Source organism: Antrostomus carolinensis, unplaced genomic scaffold (assembly GCF_000700745.2).
Source record: "Antrostomus carolinensis isolate BGI_N321 unplaced genomic scaffold, ASM70074v2 scaffold4757, whole genome shotgun sequence".
Lineage (NCBI taxonomy): Eukaryota > Metazoa > Chordata > Aves > Caprimulgiformes > Caprimulgidae > Antrostomus > Antrostomus carolinensis.
This window is the reverse complement of record NW_010329354.1, coordinates 179,298-196,525: the sequence shown is the minus strand read 5'-3', so window position 1 is coordinate 196,525 and position 17,228 is coordinate 179,298. Positions and strand designations below refer to the sequence as shown.

General features: G+C 39.1%; 1 protein-coding gene across 1 annotated transcript in view; it reads left to right on the top strand.

The window, feature by feature from the left end:
• Positions 1–614: 614 nt before the first annotated feature.
• Positions 615–17,228, top strand: part of GRIA3 (glutamate ionotropic receptor AMPA type subunit 3) — a 150,993-nt gene continuing 134,379 nt past the window's right edge. The window contains exon 1 of the mRNA XM_010172523.1: positions 615–770. Coding sequence (XP_010170825.1) covers positions 623–770 — 148 coding nt within the window. The 5' untranslated portion in view covers positions 615–622. The remainder of the gene's footprint in view (positions 771–17,228) is intronic.

The window sequence follows — 17,228 nt, the reverse complement described above, 5'->3', positions numbered from 1 at the left end:
GATTCGGTCCGTGCTCGTGCGGAATCGTGCCCTGAATAATGCGAGAGAGCGACGGCGTGAACCTGCCCCGGCGTGCCCTAAACCTGGGGCCGAAGGAGCCGTAAGGCTGAGGGCAGGGCAGTGAAACTTGGTTTTTCCCTGCCTTTCCCCTGGAGCAGCGCTCAGCCGTGCGTGCTCTCCGCCAGACCGCTGAGCCCCGCACGTTTCCACACCGCACGCTACCGGTGTCCTTAGCAAAGAACTCTACAGAGGCATGATTTGGGTAGCCTACAGATCATTTAGGAGCTGCAGTTCCCTAAGTTAATCTTTCAATCCTGTGTGCGTGCATCTGTGGATGAGTGGCCTGGTTTTTGAGGTGCACCTGCAGCTCCCAGTGACTCCTGATAGCTCAGGGGGCACCTGGATGCTATGTGTGGCTTCAAAAGCCCAACTTTGGACTTGGAGTATGTGTTTCATGTACGCACCCTGTCAGAACTGTGTGGTTAGGCTCCTGTTCATTCATTCCTGAGACGTGCAGTATGCAAATGTAACTTATTGTCACTGTTTCTCCTCGAAATTCATTCAGAAACACCTATTGTATTTTTCTTTTTTTTTTTTTCTTCCCATCCTAGGTGGACTTTTCATGAGGAACACTGTTCAGGAGCACAGTGCATTTCGATTTGCTGTACAGTTATACAACACAAACCAAAATACCACAGAAAAGCCCTTCCATTTGAACTATCATGTAGATCACTTGGACTCTTCAAACAGTTTTTCAGTGACAAATGCTTGTAAGTAAATACACGCTTCTTAAAAAAATATTTATTTTCTGTCTGTCCTTACATTCAGTTTCTCTGTGGTAGCTCAGATGAGCTCTTGTTTATACGACATAATGTAACAAATGTGTGTATTGACATGAGAGTTAGTAGATTTGCAGCATTATACGGTTGAATAATACCTTAAGGAAAGTTCTCTCACCACTTATTTTCACCCCTTTAGTTTTGTTTTCCGCAAAAACAACCATGTTAGTTATATAGCAGTGCTGTGTAGCTGTGATCAGTGAATTGCTGCTGAAGTAACATCCCTTTTCTGATGAGGCTACAACCTTGCCGTGTGAAACAGCGTAATTTGCAAATAATTCCATGTAGGAATAAAACAGAAACAGCTGTTTACAAGTGACCTTGAGGGGACAAAGCTAGAGGGGCTTACTTCTCTGCCCTGAAATGCTGGGTTGTTTTCTTACAGTGAAAGTCCTGTTAAAAGCTGAGGAGACTGTAAACTGACAAATACCATTAGAGCTGAGGGGAGAGAAAATAGAATCAGAACGCCTAGCGTTATGAGAAATAGCTCTGCACCAGCAGTGCATGCGTACAATTTGAGCCTTTATTAACAGAAGAAAGCAAGATAGAACTTTGAGTAGTGTTAATGTGGTGTTAAAATGCGAAATCTCTTCCTGAAAGACTGGTGCGTGTTCTGCATTTAAAGAAGCATTCCTTTACCAGTAGTAGTTCCTGAATATTTGTTTTAAGAATGTGTCCAAATTCAGTTTTATACAGTTTTCGTTGTAAATCTTTGACAATGAATGGAGTCTTTTTATGAGGTAGTTGCATGCATTTTGCATTATACAGAAATATGTCTGTCCATGATCTAAAGGACCTCTGAATACAATATACTAACTTTGTGTTATGAACAGAATTCCTCTTTATATACCCACAGTACAAAATGTTCAAAGAGGAAGCATTATATATTAAAATAATGAAGTATTGGGGTACAGAAAACTAGTATATCTTGTTTTAAGACAATTTCATGTTTTGACTATCTTATTTCTTTAATTTTTGTTTGTTGGGGATAGGATAGTTCTTATAATCCTGTCCCATGCTGTATAACTGGAAGGCTGGACAAGTAGATATTTTAATCTTCTAGGATTTCAGGTATTTTCTGAGAAAGCTGATGCTTGAAAAATATACAATAGGAAATATCTGGACAAATTTTGGATTGATATTCTAATATATCCCCCATGTGACTGCTTCTTGCTAGTGCAGCATTACATGTTTTAAAGGGTTTTGAATTAGGACCTTTAAAACTTTTGCAGGGGGGTTAATTATACAATATCTAATTTTAAAAAATGGTAAAGTGGAAAAAAAAAAAGGTAAATAAAAGCATGTCTGTACTTTGCATTTTATTTTGCTAATCCTATCCAGCCTCAACAGCTCTTACAACAAATGTCAGACTATTAATCCTTAATCAGTGTAATCCCTTCAAGAGGCTGTATCTCAAACATAGTTTCCTAAATATCAATTATATGGATTTAAACTAAATACATTAAACTGCTTGGGTGATTAATTATTAATTGTTTCCTAAAGTTCTGCCAGCACTTCTGTACAGATCCCACCAAGACAAGTGAACCACACACTCATTCAGAGGCAGTCAATGTATTATTTAGTCAGTGTGCTTCTCATCTTCTGACATCTAACGATTTTTGCTTTTGCTTGGTGATGGCTGTGGTAATTTTAGTAGGATGAGATGGTTTTCTGTAGTATAGGGTTGCGTGTTCCAACACACATATTACCAGTGTAGTAAAACTGGGAAAACTTAAATCTCTGGAGAAACCATGGACCAGAGAATACCAACCTATGATAACCTATTTAAAAATAGAGGATGTGAAAAAAGAAACAGAAGAAAGAAAATGGAAAGGTGACCTTGTCCATAGCTATGTCAACCATCTGGTAATACTGTTGGTAGGAAAAGAAGACAGTGAGTCCAAGTCACCAGTCAGATGGGTCTCGGTATCTCAAAATAAATTAAAAAAAATATAGAACAACAGTTGCTCTTTTTGGATCTGGAAGCAATTATCTTTGAAAGTCAGAATGTTCATACATATCCATGCATTAGGATGAGCTAATAACTCCTCACACTACCTGGCTAACATGTAAAACATTCTGACCTAAGTACCCTTAATCACATCCTCACTTCCCAGTGGAGTGGCAGATAATTTCAGGATGCTGCCATATCCATGAAGGAATTCTTTCCACAACATTTTTACTTCTCTTGGAGATAAGCATAAATTGTCTTCAGTGCTGTCACACAACCTTTTGATCAATATTTGGAATTGGCAGGGACCCATAGGAGAGAAACCTGCAGTGACTCTGACTGCCTTCACTAGAGAGGGAGACTGTGACTGACTTTGTGGTGGGACAGGTGAAGGAACTGAACGGAAATTGGAGAAAGTAGCATGTGTAGCTTGATCCTAGCGCCTATACTAGTCAGTATCCATAAAATAATACTTTTCATTCTCCTTTGCTTTGATTTATATGATAGTGGCTGTACTAAGTGTTCATGTGTGCAGGGATTGAGGGGAGCTCTGCTCAGGAAAGACTTATGTTCTTAGTGTACAGCTGCATATCCCTCTTGGTGCATTCTGGTACATTCCAGAGGCAGGAGAAAAAAATCTCTTCTGAAGTATCCTCATGAGCCAGAGATAAAAAGCCCACCTCTGGTAGGGCTGATTTGGCAGTATCCCAACATAGGAACAAAGTTGTTTAGAAGCAAAAGAAAATTCCTGCCATAAGCCCCTCCCTCTCATTCCTTTTTCAGTTAAATGATGCATAGTCTGATTCATGTACATGTACTCTCTGCTTTATTGATCGCACTGAGCCCCTCTCTGTATATTGAATTTAAACACAGGCATACAGCATTCATCCACTCTGTATTTATCTGCCTACCTATTTATTTAGCTGTATGATGTCTTAACGGAGCAAATGCAAACACAGATGAAAATTCCAGTGTATTTAAAGGTGAATTGAAGTTTATCAGTTGGCTCTGGGGGGATTTATTACGTCTTCTAAAATATGCAGCTTTTTGCCGTCAGAAAAAAAAAAAAAAAACCAGAAGAGGAGGAAGATAACTTGATCTGTGAATTAATAAAATCAAGTAAAACATGGATGTTACATTTACTTCAGAAATGCTCATATAGGAAGTGAACTGGCTTTTTCAGAATAATATGAATATAACAACTCAAACATATAAATTCATCATTGAAGTGTCTTTAATGCTTTTCTTATAACCTCTGATAAAGGATGTTAGTATTAATGTTGAATTATGCATACAGTTCTGTAGATCATATTCCCTAGAAATAACCCACGTATGTCTTTCTGCTCTGCACTTGTAGTGCACTATACTAACACTGCTCTAGCCTCTGCAGTGTCAGCTCATTAGCACACAGATCTCATATTCCCTCTCTGCACTGTCATTGCAAAAAATTGCTGTTGTACACCTTTACAGCCAACAAACGTGCACTTGTGTTATGTACAGTTTTCAAGAAATATTTAGAAAAATAAACTCAACCTTATACATAGTCCCCATGGAATTTCTCAAAGCATTAGTTTTCATTAAAATCTGTTGATCATGAAATGATAGCGGTGGGATGTGTACGGGTGAAAAAGGGCTGTGATTGCAGAATCTAATTGATCTACAGGCAGATTCCCTCTCAGCTAAACCTAATCTATCAGCTGCAAATTCTTGTCCTGTTAATTTTTCTGAGTCATTTCTCATATATCTTCTGAACCCAGAAGGCTTTTTATATTTTACCAAATGTTGATGTGTAGTGATTTTTCCACAGGCACTTGTTCTTTAAGAGACCAAAAAAAAAAGAGGGAAGATATAATGACATGCTTACCATAAGTCGCTAAAATCCTGTGAGTGAGTGTATGGACACTTTCTTGAGGGGGTCTGATTTCAGAGTAACTTAGGAAATTTTTCTTTAGCATCCTTGCAGTCCTTGTGTTTAATCTTAAAAATTCAGCTTCAAAGATTTTAATGGAAAAAGTGACCATTTGTTTTTGTCAGAATGTCACAGAAAATGATACCACGGGGTTAGTAGCAGAGAATCTTTCCAGTTTAACTGTATTACTCCTTTTCCCAAAGCACAGGAGCCCATATATATATATATATATATATATATATGCTTACACACATACTCATTCACACATATGCACACACACACTTTTTCCTTAGGTGCTGCTCAGCATTTCTTTTTGCCAGTGGGCAGATAATTTGCTTCCCTTGCATCTGTGTACTCTTTGACCAGCTGGCAAAGGATGCTGATGCTGAAAGTGGTCAGCTCCCTTCTGCCAAAAGCATAAGCATGTCTCACTGAAAGTCTTGCCAAGTTTGAACCATGTACTGGAGGTTTTGCGTCAGTAGAGACCACAGGGTAGATGCCTCACTCTCCCAATAAGGAATGCACTATGGTTTCTCCGAGCATTCTGTGGTAAAACACCTGGAAATGTGCTTTCTACACAACTCTGTTCATTACAGATCCCTGAAAATGCCTTTTATGCTGCAGAAAGTACTCGAGTGTTGTATGTTACTGCTGAGTGACAAAGAAAATAGCTGGCTTTAGTTTAGGGGTCAAAGCTTTGCAATATTGGGGTAGGTCGAAAGGTGAAGGGTGTGTTCAAACCAAAGTTTGTTTCTACTTTGTGGCAGAGCAGATGATTTGTCATTAAGCTGAATGTGATCTCAGTGTTAGCAGAAGGAACTGTACTGGTTTCAAATATGTTTTATTATTTCTTAAATTAATTTTAAAATGAGCTGACTGTCCTTTCTCTCCTCCTCTGCTACATACATAGCATTTACATACTCTTTAATGTTAGGGTTCCTCACACTGTTTGGTTTAACTCACACTGTAGACGTCAAAAAAAATCTCATATGAATTGACGCTTTTTTGAGAAACTGAATTTACCAAATGAATAAGGAGTAAAATGCAATGAAGAGCACCATTTAATTGTTCAGTTTTGAAAGATTTTGTGCAGATGCAGAGATGAAATTGTTCACTTTTCCTGTGTAGCACCAGGCCTGGAGGACCCATGAGACTATTGGCAGGGGCTGGAGAGCTACTGGTTCACTACACATTCTAATAAAAGTTATAACAGCTGTAGTTTATCTCTAGGAGGAAATGGAGATGCCATGATGGGAAACAAGCATGTGACAGTAGCTTGTAGCAAAACCAAAAAACCCCACAGTTTTGTTGAAGGCTGAGTCAGGAGCTTGTCCAAGAGCCACAGAAGACAGCGAGTTTCTTTCCTCTGGGTTCTCCGTGTTCAGTGTCTGGGAGGTGGGAGGCTGTCCTACTGCAAGTGTAGGATTGTTATGCAAGAAGGTGTGAAATGAGGGAGCTGATGTATCTTTGGTGATTCTTTATTGTCACAATCCAGCAATTTAACATTTTTTCATTTAAAGTACGTATTTTGTCATTACCGATTTTGGAATGCTAATTTTGATTTAGTTAGGCATCCTTAAAATGTTTTAGAATATGTTATTTTTAAAGCTGCAAGAGTTTGGTTTCATAGTTTGGTTTCAAACCAAGCCAAAGTATATGATTGAAAACTCATGTTAATTTATTGTGAGACAGATATTTACGTTGAATTCATATTTGACATTTAAGTTACATCCTAAGATTGGTATTTTATATGCTGTTGCTGAGTATCGATCACTAGAAGGCTGTGGCCCCCTTTCTAAGGGACCCTATAAGGCAGCCTAAAAACTCTATACCTGTTGTTGTGAGGTTTGCTATACAAGGGCTTGTACCTCCACTGGGATAATGTGGCGATCTAAAAATAGAAATATAAAAGTGGTTGATCTAGATCAAACCGGTTTCTGTGAAACTGTGCTATGATCACTGCAGTGAAGCAATATCCAGATTTCATCCGTGGGGAATCTTTTTCTTCTTTATGTTTATATGTTACATTTGCCATCAGAGGCAGAGGCGTGCTTTCCTCCATTGTATCAACTTTATATTATCATTGATCTTCAGAATATCAGTTGCCCTAAAAAACCTCAAACTTGAAATCATCTTGGAGTTTTTCATGTACAGTCATCTGATGAAGGCTCCAAAGTAGACACTCATGTTCAGCTGTGTGTAGTCATTGTAGTGTGGACACTAATAACTATCACACAGCTTCATAGTATGTACTCTGGCCTGTCTATCAGGTAGTTTGGAGATATTTCTTTAGCAGCAGAAATGTAGAGTTAATTTATTCAGTACAGAGCTATATGTGAAACACCCAAAGGCAGTGCGTCCCTTTTTAGTTGATCTCACCAAGATGCAATTATTAGGGGTAAAACTATGATAGCTACACAGAGCAAGAGAGAAACTGGTGATGAGGTTTCTGTGTAAAGAGGAAGAGTGAATGTAGGAAGGAGTTCTGTCTATGAATCCACCTAGCAGTCATTCCTGCATATCTACCTTATGGTGTTTGAGGCACTGGGTCTGTTTTATCATCTTAACTGCTTCTAAAATACCAGGTGGCAATGTGCAGCCCTCACACATACGCTGCACAGGAGGCACAGAAGCCCTTATGCATGAGGGTCAACCTGCAGGGACACTGTGCTGTGAATAACTTGGCCAGGCACTTGTAAAAAGGGTGAATTGCTCTCCTAGAATTGGATAATAGCCCAGCTGAGCACTCTTCTGCTGGAATGGAGTGACCTATCTAGCCACTTGTATATAATTGTTTTGCTAGACTCTTTGGACATTTCAGATATGTTGAAAGTTTTTTGTTTGTTTGTTTGTTTGTTTGTTTTTCAAACATAATTTGCAAAATGTTAACTTTCGGACCACTTGTAAGTTCCATGATTGCATTTGGATGCTTGGTCTTGCCCTTCTGTTGGGCTTGTATTTGTTGGAATTTATTCAAATACGGTTTGAAATTCTGATTAAGAAGTAAAAAAAAAAAATAAAAAAATGCAGGGCTGCGTGGCGACTTCGCTGTCTTGAGTCATTTTTAATACAAGAACTGTCTTTAAAATGATATGCAGATATCTGGGAAAGGCATAGCTGCTCTCTGATGGTATATAGTCTATGCATATTTACTTCATTCCACGTATACTTCATTATTTTCACAGCTCTTTCTTCTGGACTGATGTGTGTAATGGTGCTTGCTGATGTCACCATCAGTAGTTTTGTCATATGCAAATATCAAGCATTTGGGCCCAGCCCATGGGGTAAGGGGACTGATCTTCGGAAGCTGTGGAGTCTTCTGATGGCTCTTAGCATGATTTGGAGTAAGCCAATTTGTACTTTTGGTAGCACAGTTTTGCTGTCTCTTATACGAGGGTAATACAGTTCACCTGTATCAGACAGGTATTGTAGGGCTGTTTGCTGTGGAAAACTTGGAGAGCTTTGGCTAACAGTGCCTTTTTCGTTTTATAGATCAATTCTTCCACTGCCCTTCCTTTAAAAAAAAAATCCCAAAATCAAAAAGTAAAAAAAAACCCACACCCCACCAAAAGCCAGCCTACTCTTTATGCTTCTGAAAAATAACTGGAAATTAGCAGTTATTAATTTGCTGCCCTTGCCAGAAGACGGCATACATTCCCACTGATGGACCTAGGAGAACATGTGTCGCAGCTGTACAGCAAGCCAATCACTTGACAAAGGAGAAATTTTGAGCTCTTTACCTGAAATAAGCAAAGCTGTTGGAAAGAAAGCAAGTTTAATATTGGAAAGTCCTTTGTCTCCCACACACCATGGATCTTTATTGTAACTATGGTCCACACTTTTACAGCACAGCATCTGCCCAATTATTGCCCACCTGACCCACACTCAGGCTGCTTATTTGAGTGGTGGGAGAAAGAACTGTCTTTACTAGAAGCAGTGTTGCCTCTTGATTTCTCCCTGTGAGGTCTGCAGAATGGGCTGTAATCAGTATCTCACAGCTGCCAGCTTTTCCAAGAGATATGAAGCAGTGCATTTTAGGGACTGGTGCCTTCCATGGTTTCTTTGTCTGATTTCCATTTCAGAGCTCTTCATCCAAGAGAGGTGCTGCAGCCCACTTAGTGAACATGGATCAGGTCTAGAGAATCCCAGGGTTGCTGGATCATGACATACATCTTGACTGGTCTTTGTACCCTTCTGTGTGTGCTAAATTCTTTAAAATTTTTTGGTGGTGATTGTTTGTGTTTTTCTTCCAGGAGATTGCAGAGGGAGAAATGGCAATTGATAAGTTTTTTCAGGTGATGAACTTTCCATAGCCTCCCTACAGCAGAACATGGCAAGACATTGTTTTTCACTGATTACAGGGGTTTTGTCTTCTTGGGCTTTACCACTTGTGTCATCAAGTTAGGATTCTAATGAAGTCTGATGGTCAGAAAACTCGAGTTCATGTGCATTCCTTTTTCCTAGCAGTTAGATGAGAGCTAATTAGTGTCCATTGATTTGCAAAGGACTGACCCAGGGTCTAACCTTGCATTGAATCGAAGCTGCTAGGGGGATTCTAAATCACCTAGCAAGTTTAATGTACTCAAACATCTTTTTCCAAAGTGTTTGTGCAGTGGTCAGGTATCATCTCCAGAGTGGCTTCACTGCCATTGTGGAGTATGTCAAAAGGACCTGGACCTAAGGAAATGCTGGCTGAGTGAGCACTCAGCATATCTGCTATCCTACTTTGAATTTCCTTTCTAAAACATTAAATTTTGTGCCTGTTTACTTGTGACTTCTTAATGAATATAAAATGATACTAAAGAGAAAAAATGTATGTGGTTGTCCTATGCCATCTAATGCTATATTTTTTCTGTTTCAGCCATGTTAGCAGAGTGATTCTCATGACTAATGGTAGTTTTCATATGTTTATATTGAACTCCTCGGCCAGCTCTGACTGAGTTCCTCCACAGAACTATTATCTCACTGCTGTTCTGTGCATCCCAGAAATGGATTGTATATCCTAGAATGTCATGCTGCATGACTTCAAAAACACATATGACTGGAAATTATGGGAGCGACTTGCTAATCTTTCCTTTCAGATGTAGTTCCCAAATGGTTTTAAAGATTAGATTGGGATCAACCAGAAAATCAGAGAATTAAAAATAAAAGCTTTTAAAACAGTTTTAGACCAAAAATTGACTCTCAATTGAAACCAAATGTTTTGTTTTGGAAATGATGATTTCTGGGGTTTGTACATTTTTTTCCTTGATTGAAACAATTTGGTGAAGCCTGTCCGAGTTAGCAAGATGTTTCTGCAGACATGAGTCTGCCTTTTTCAGTCTAAAAGCACCTGTTATGTCCAATTTTTATAATGACATATAGATGATGAAAAAAAAATTGTGTGTGTTTTCGGAGAAGCTGTCTGCATTTTTCAGGGTATATAGTTCAAGCTCTTGTGACAGATTTTATGGATAGACAATTTTTGTCAGTTAAAGTATGTATAGTATGTCTTTCCACACCATCTACAGGCAACTTAATTACCTGGAGAGGCAGTGAGATAAGCCCAAAATTGATGAAAATGAGACCACTTAACACCCCCTGACATTTTCCACTACTCTATTTTTGTGCTCCAGGTTCAGAAGTTGCCTTGTTTAAAGCACAAATCAGTATAGCTTTACTACATGCAGAGCGTAGTAAATGTAGTGATGGTTTCTACAACCACAATGTCCTGTTTCAAAGGTGTGTATCCAAATGCATCAGATGTGCTTTACTGACAGTTGTTTTGTGCTAAATAACACAACAAGAAATTGCAAGCAGTGATACGTAGTTTTTCATATCTGCAATGACCACTGGGACTTAAAAGTTTTAGAGCTTCATTGTTCTGCCCTAACAGAAAGAAAAAAAAGCCTCTTTGTATCCCATGAAATAAATACGGGCAGTCAAGCGGAGTCTTCCTCTGATCTGATTTACAGCGGGGTAAATTTGGAGTAGCTTTGTGGGAGTTTGAAGGAGTGAAGCCAGTAAAGGGTAAAAAAAGAGTGGTCCCTCATGGGGTGTTCCTGGCTTTAAGCCTCTGGATAAGTGGGGAATGTGGGTCCAGGACAGCCAGTGGGTTCTTGGAGCATCTTAATCAGTAGTACACCTCTCCTCCAGGACTCCCCAGGTTGTCCAGGCTTTTGACTTCAGCAACTAACTGAGTACTCTCTTGTGTAGCATTGCACATATTTGCTCTTGGAACTCTGGGAAATTTAACAAAACATTCACGTTCAGCAGTAATAAGTGTCCCTTTATAAATGATGCTGGGTATCTCAGAAGTATCAGTAATAGACTGTGTAGAGTAGAATCTGCCAAGGAAAGATTTTGTTTTCAATTGAAACAAAATAATGTAAATCAAGTAGTCTCCAGTGGAAAGTGCTGACCTTGCTTTTAGCAGGAGTCACTTACACCATCTCTACTTTCAGATTTTTGTTTTTCTTTTCTCCTTTCCTTCTATATTTGTATTTTTGTAGCTTTGAACCTTTCACTACTTTTCTCTCTCTCTCTGCATCACTTTATGGATTTTGCAGTTCTTGTATGAATAGAAGCTGTGTGACATTAAAGACCATAGACTCTTCTGTGAAATTTAACTCATTGTGTCTCTTATGTGCTTGCATAAATAATGATAGTCCTGACTGAAAAACACAGCACCTTTTCCTGAGTTGCTCTAGGGATAATTCCAGAACAGATCTCTGTCGAAACAGGGTCTTTGGCTGAAGCATAAAGCTAACATTTTAACCTATTTTCATCTGTAAAAACACCCTGTTATTTTTCATGAATAGTGAACCTATTGTGGGTAGTGATGCTGCTAACTCCTGCATCCTGGTCAGGTTCCAGCTTGGATCATTATCAACATAAATCAGTTATTCTCCTGGAAGCTTTATTCAGATAAATTATCTGCACTTCCTGTCTTAAATTCTTATTGTGTTGTTCTGCAGTGCTAGCCCCTGTTTCACATAAGATGCATTTGAGATTTGAGTTGAGGCAATCTCTGCATTCGCTGGAGGATACAATTTGATATTAAAGTATATTTTTGTTGTGGGCTTTTCTGAAAAGATTTCATGCTTCCTTGGTAATGTCTGGAGATTCCCTGCATTAATAAGATTGTTTTGTTAATTGGTTCCAGAATCTGCTGCTCTGGAATAGTCTGCCTTATTCAGAATCTTCACATGAATTGGAAAATGGCATCTTTCTGGACAAAATTGCAAGCAGGATTAATAAGATTCCTCCTTTCTATTGTGTGGTCTCTAAAAATGCTTGTATCAGCCCTGTGTATATATTATGTATGCTGGGTTGAATTCAATCTGTTGCAACATTCTCTGTGAGGGGATTAAAATCTTCTTTGAAATATCTTAATCAAAATTGATTGTTAATCACGTTTTCAAGAAGCCTGGGTGAAGCTGTGTGTGAAATATGAATCTATCATTTCAGTTTCTCATAATTCAGCTGTGTAATTCAGTGTATGTGGAGTACACTTGCAAAAGGTATTGGAAAGCTCCAAAGTCAGGAGACCTACTCCTGCAAAATGGGTGTGGGAAGGGCAATAACAGTTTAAGATTCTCCCCTGCTATCCTGCCTGCCTCATTCCTGGATGAAAGATGCTATAGAAGTGTAAAGCATTATGATCAAACCTCCTGGATAATCAGGACTGTGACTTTGTTCTGCATGACAGAGAAGGGCCTGCAGCTCAGCCACTGCTGCCTGCCTTCTCTGCTGAGCCTGCCAGCAAAAAGGGTCAATTAGTGCCAACTGCAGGAGTGCAGCTCCATTACAAAGGCCTGTGTCCACTTACAGCTATTCATTTAAGCTCTCATTATGGCCTTTAGGTTAATAGCAGTGTACACTGCTACCTAATCATTTACCTGAAACAAAGAGACTTTATTTTACCAGGTTAGCCATCTTCTTATCCAGTTTGTTTGGGGTGGATTTTTGTGACTTGAGTCCAACTTTAAATCTCTGAGAGGATTGTATCATGTTGTGCTGTGATGATTACAGTTCAAGTGCGCAGAGATTTATTGCCAATATAGGATAAAAAGTAGTAACTTTAAAATATTGATGATCAAAGCAATAAAGATCTACAGCTTGATAAATTCACTCATTCTTAAAAGCTGACTTTTTCTATGGATGTCCTGCAGACAATTTTTTACCTTAACAATATAATCAAGGCTTTCATTTTGAAACAGCCACTGACTCCCTGTTTGCAAAGGCAACTTCCACAGTACAGCCTGTCTCATTTCTCAGAGGTGGGGAGGCACCGATGGGGTTGTGAGCTTTACCTGTTTGCCCACTGGACAGCGAGTGTTCTCTTTCTGAAGAAGTTGGTTCCCTGAATCTTTTTGCTGTTGGCCATTATGCTATAAACATCACGCTGAAATGCTTTCTTGTTGTGGCTGGCGGTGCTGGTTGTCCTTCATATTGTACTAGCAATAAGCATTGGATAATGCTACCACTTAAAGATTATTTTAATTACCAGGATATAATTTTTCTGAGCAACAGGCTTTAAGACTGAAATATGGTTGTTTATGGCTACAGATGGAACAATGTGACTTTTTAAACTTGGTCCAGCAGTGGTTTGGTTACCTGCATGTATGTACATGTGCTATTGCTTCCCACTCAGTGGTCTCTTCAGAGGGCTTGGGCATTTCTGCAGAGCTCATCTGATGGAGTTTCTTTGGAGCTTTACACTCTGTGTGGAGGAGCTGAGGTGATGGCATTGGCTCCCATTCATGGTATTAGCAAGAATGTGTGACAAGGTATATTGAACTCTCTGCAGTGATGTCTCATGGCAGCACAAATCCTGCCTGGAAGCAGAGGAGTGCCAGCCTCTAGGTCCTTGAGAGAACTGATCATTCCTCTGTTTTCCCTAGAGCACACACCAGGCATCTTGGGATTCCAAACCAGTGAAATAGGTATAAAACCTAATAATAATTCCCAGGGGTTAGGAGATTTTCCTGCAGGAGCAGGAGATTCTGTGATTCTGTGATATGTTCAGAGCCTGAGGGCCAGTGACCCACCCATCTGCAGGCTCACAGGCTGGGCAGCAGTGGTGGTGGTGTGCTAGCCCACAGCCCAGCAAGGCTGCCAGGGAGAGAGAGTCACTTCAGCCACAGCAATTGGATCTTTTTTTCCCTTCTGGGTTTTGGAAGTTTTCTTTGGGATCTGTAGTCCACAGAGATGTGTTTTTTCCCTTTAGTCAGCTGCCTTCCTTTTCTTCTATTCTTACCTTGCTTTGATACATAGAAGCAGATAGACCATAATTTTTTTTTTAAAAAAAGGAGCTATTTCACTTCCCAGTGAGAGTGAACAGGCCTGTGAATGGCGCCTTCTGTTCCCTGTCTGCCTGGGTTCCCCTCGCACCCGTCAGCCTCAGCGTTAGTCTCATTCATGTTGAGCTGTTAGGTTTGTTTTGCTCTCAAAAAAACCTCTTTGGAGAGTGGGCAAGTTTCACACTGAAGTAGTTAACAATCCTAAACTTGCTCATATTTCCTCAGAAGTGACATTAGTTATTCCCAGAGTAGGTTTACTCAGATCACTGGAGCTTCCTCTGAACCCAGTTTGACTTTTGAGCTGGTTACAAATCCTTGAGATTGTGTGAGCTTCCTGCGGAGCTGGAGCTCCTGTATGTAACTCTGGAGGGATCCTGGCACTGTCGGTGGAGTCTGTATGTAAATACAGTAACTGGGTGAATGAAAAACCAACAGTACAATTATTCAGCATTTCGTTAGTTTCTTGAAGCCTGCCATGCACTGGTATGAGTCTTCTGCAACTCCCAGTGGCAAACCCCCTAAAACAAATGACCGAGATTAGTATTATTTATAGATAACCACAACGATCATTCATTCCTCTCAAGCTGTTTATTTTTGGGCAGCCCAGTGAAACTGATGAAATTGCCAGTTGTCTGAAATGCTCCTGCCAGTTGTTTGAATGAACGGTATTGATTATAGTTACAGGACTATTCATCTCATACTGGCACGCATACAATACATGCATTATAAAAATGTTGTCTCTGTTGACAGCTGGGTTATGAAATGATACACTGAATTATATATCCTTATAGACAGTCTACGTATAGACTTTTCTTAATCCTAATTCAAAAGTATTAAAAGTTACTTGAAGGAACACAGAATGGAATATCAGACTCTTAAGAGTATTATAGTACCTTCCTTAGAAACGACCAGTTAACGAATTTATGTTGAAATGAGCTGACACAATGAAACCCCAATTGGTGCTAACTGGTCTAAACAATCTCCTGCTGTGGAGGTGGAGAAAAATTTGTTTTATTAAACGCATAAAGGATTTCTTGGAAGATGCAGATACAAAAGAGACTGTTTGAATCTACTTTATTATGGCAGTTTCATTTTAAAATCAAAGAAGCATTGAGGCAAGCCCTGTTTGCAGTGCATACAGTAATAGTCTTCTAGCTTCGCAGCAAATACCTTAATCTTTCTGATTTTTTTTAAATTAAAAAAAAATGCAGTGATGCAGGGTTCATATTCATCTATACTTACCCTCAAAAGTTTTCCATCCTTCATTCTGTCGCTGACTTAATGATGTGTATCCCAGTTGCCTGGGTTGCTCCATCCCATTGCCTTTTGCTGTGGGATTCACTGGAGAGAAGCTCAGCAGATGGCTCTTTGGCTGCAGCTTCGGTCCCTTCACTGAAACAATCTGTTGTTCTAACTCAAAATGGGTTAGAACAAACCCCAAAAGTTGAACTAAAAGTCCCTCTCACATTTTAGAGGATGTGGTCTTTCATTGGTGCATTGTATATTTGAAGAATTCATACTTTGAAAAACCATGATCATTGCATAAAGTTTAGATAGATTTTTAAGTACTGTGCTTGAAAATTTCCCTTGTCTTCCTCTGTAGTCATGAGCGATCAAAAATAAAGTGCTCAGACCATTTTTTTTTCTAAAGTTTTATTAATGCTTACTTGATTATATCTGAAATAACACCATTGTCTCCAGCAGCTACCCCGAGAGCAGACTTACCCCATATTTACCTGAACATTATAATTCATACGCTGAACATAACCAGCAGTACACAGTGCTGACAGATGTAACTGTAGAATGCTTGGGTGTGTTTTAACATCTATTTGCAATTGTAGAAAATTTATTAAATAACTGCATTTAAGGTTTCATGAAATATATAAGTCCAGATCACAGCTGGAGTAAATTGACTTAGCAAGCCTCATGTAAGTGGGTTGAAGCAGATTTATATCAGCATGATTCATAAAATAGTGTTTAGCAGTTCTTTTTGGCAGTATAGTGGTTAGAAGTCTTTACAAATTTGTGTGTTATTCAGTTGCCAAAGGATCATATTCTTCTTCAGCTTGCATTACCTATGATAACTTTCAAATGGAATATTTTTTATCAGAATTTCAATTTTCCATGGTGTAAATGATCAATTTCCTGAATAGGAAAACAGGTTTTTTTTTCTCTTTTTCTTTCTTCCTTTTTCTTCATAGTCTGAGATTTTTCTTTACCAGTAAGTAATTCATTTGTAACCATGAAAAAACTTCATTTGAGCATCTCGTCATTGGTATTTCAGATCCTAGCAAGCCACTTTTTATCTGTCTGCTTCCTTCTGCTCAATACTTCTACTGTATTTTCCTTCCTATCAGTCTCTACAATGACGCTGTTGTAATAGAACCACATTAATTGATGATGTTTTATATTTGTTATTTCTCTAAAAATTTAATCTCTTGTTATGAGATGGATATTTACATGCTCAAGTGGATGAGTTAGCAAAATAAATACCCTACACATTTATGGGAGAATAGACACCCCCACCCCCATGCTGTGAGTGTAGAGAGAGATGGATTCTGTTGATAACTTGTGCAGTGACGAGATACAGTAGCAAGGATAAAAGACCATCTACCGCACTTGGCAAAATTTAGGGATCTCTTCATCTGTGAAAGGCTCTGCTTAATTGTTACCGAAGCCTCCACAGCTGAAATGATGCAACAGAGCAGCACAAGCTGAACAGTTGTGATGGCTGAACTTGCTCCTGCCGCTTATGAACCAGATATGCTGTAAATGCAAAGAGTAGGTCTCCCCTTATCTCTAACTGAAGCATGGATGTATGTTTGACTATTTGGCTGCACTATCAAGTTATTCAAAAAGTTAGCTTGGGAGTTGAAAAGCTGGTACTTTTGCTTGATACATATTCTCAATACCTTTGCTTTTCTGTCTTCCTTGGCAGAAAGTGGGTGAAAAAAATGTACAGTAGTGAATATCTCTTTTTTATTTTTCTATTTTTTCATTTAACTATGGAGAACTGTGATATTTTCTACTGTTCACCTCAGAGTAAAGAGGAAAATTTCCTGGGAATTCTAAGAAAAGGTGGCCTTCCCTAAGTGGTATTTTCTCATTCTTCTGTGGAGCTGCAATATGACTGATTCTGTCCTGCTTGTCTTTTAAAGGTACAAGATCAGTTATAAGGATTACATGCGATGGTTATCTGGATTCTTAAGAAAACAATGGTAGAGGAGGATATAGGGAAGGGCAAT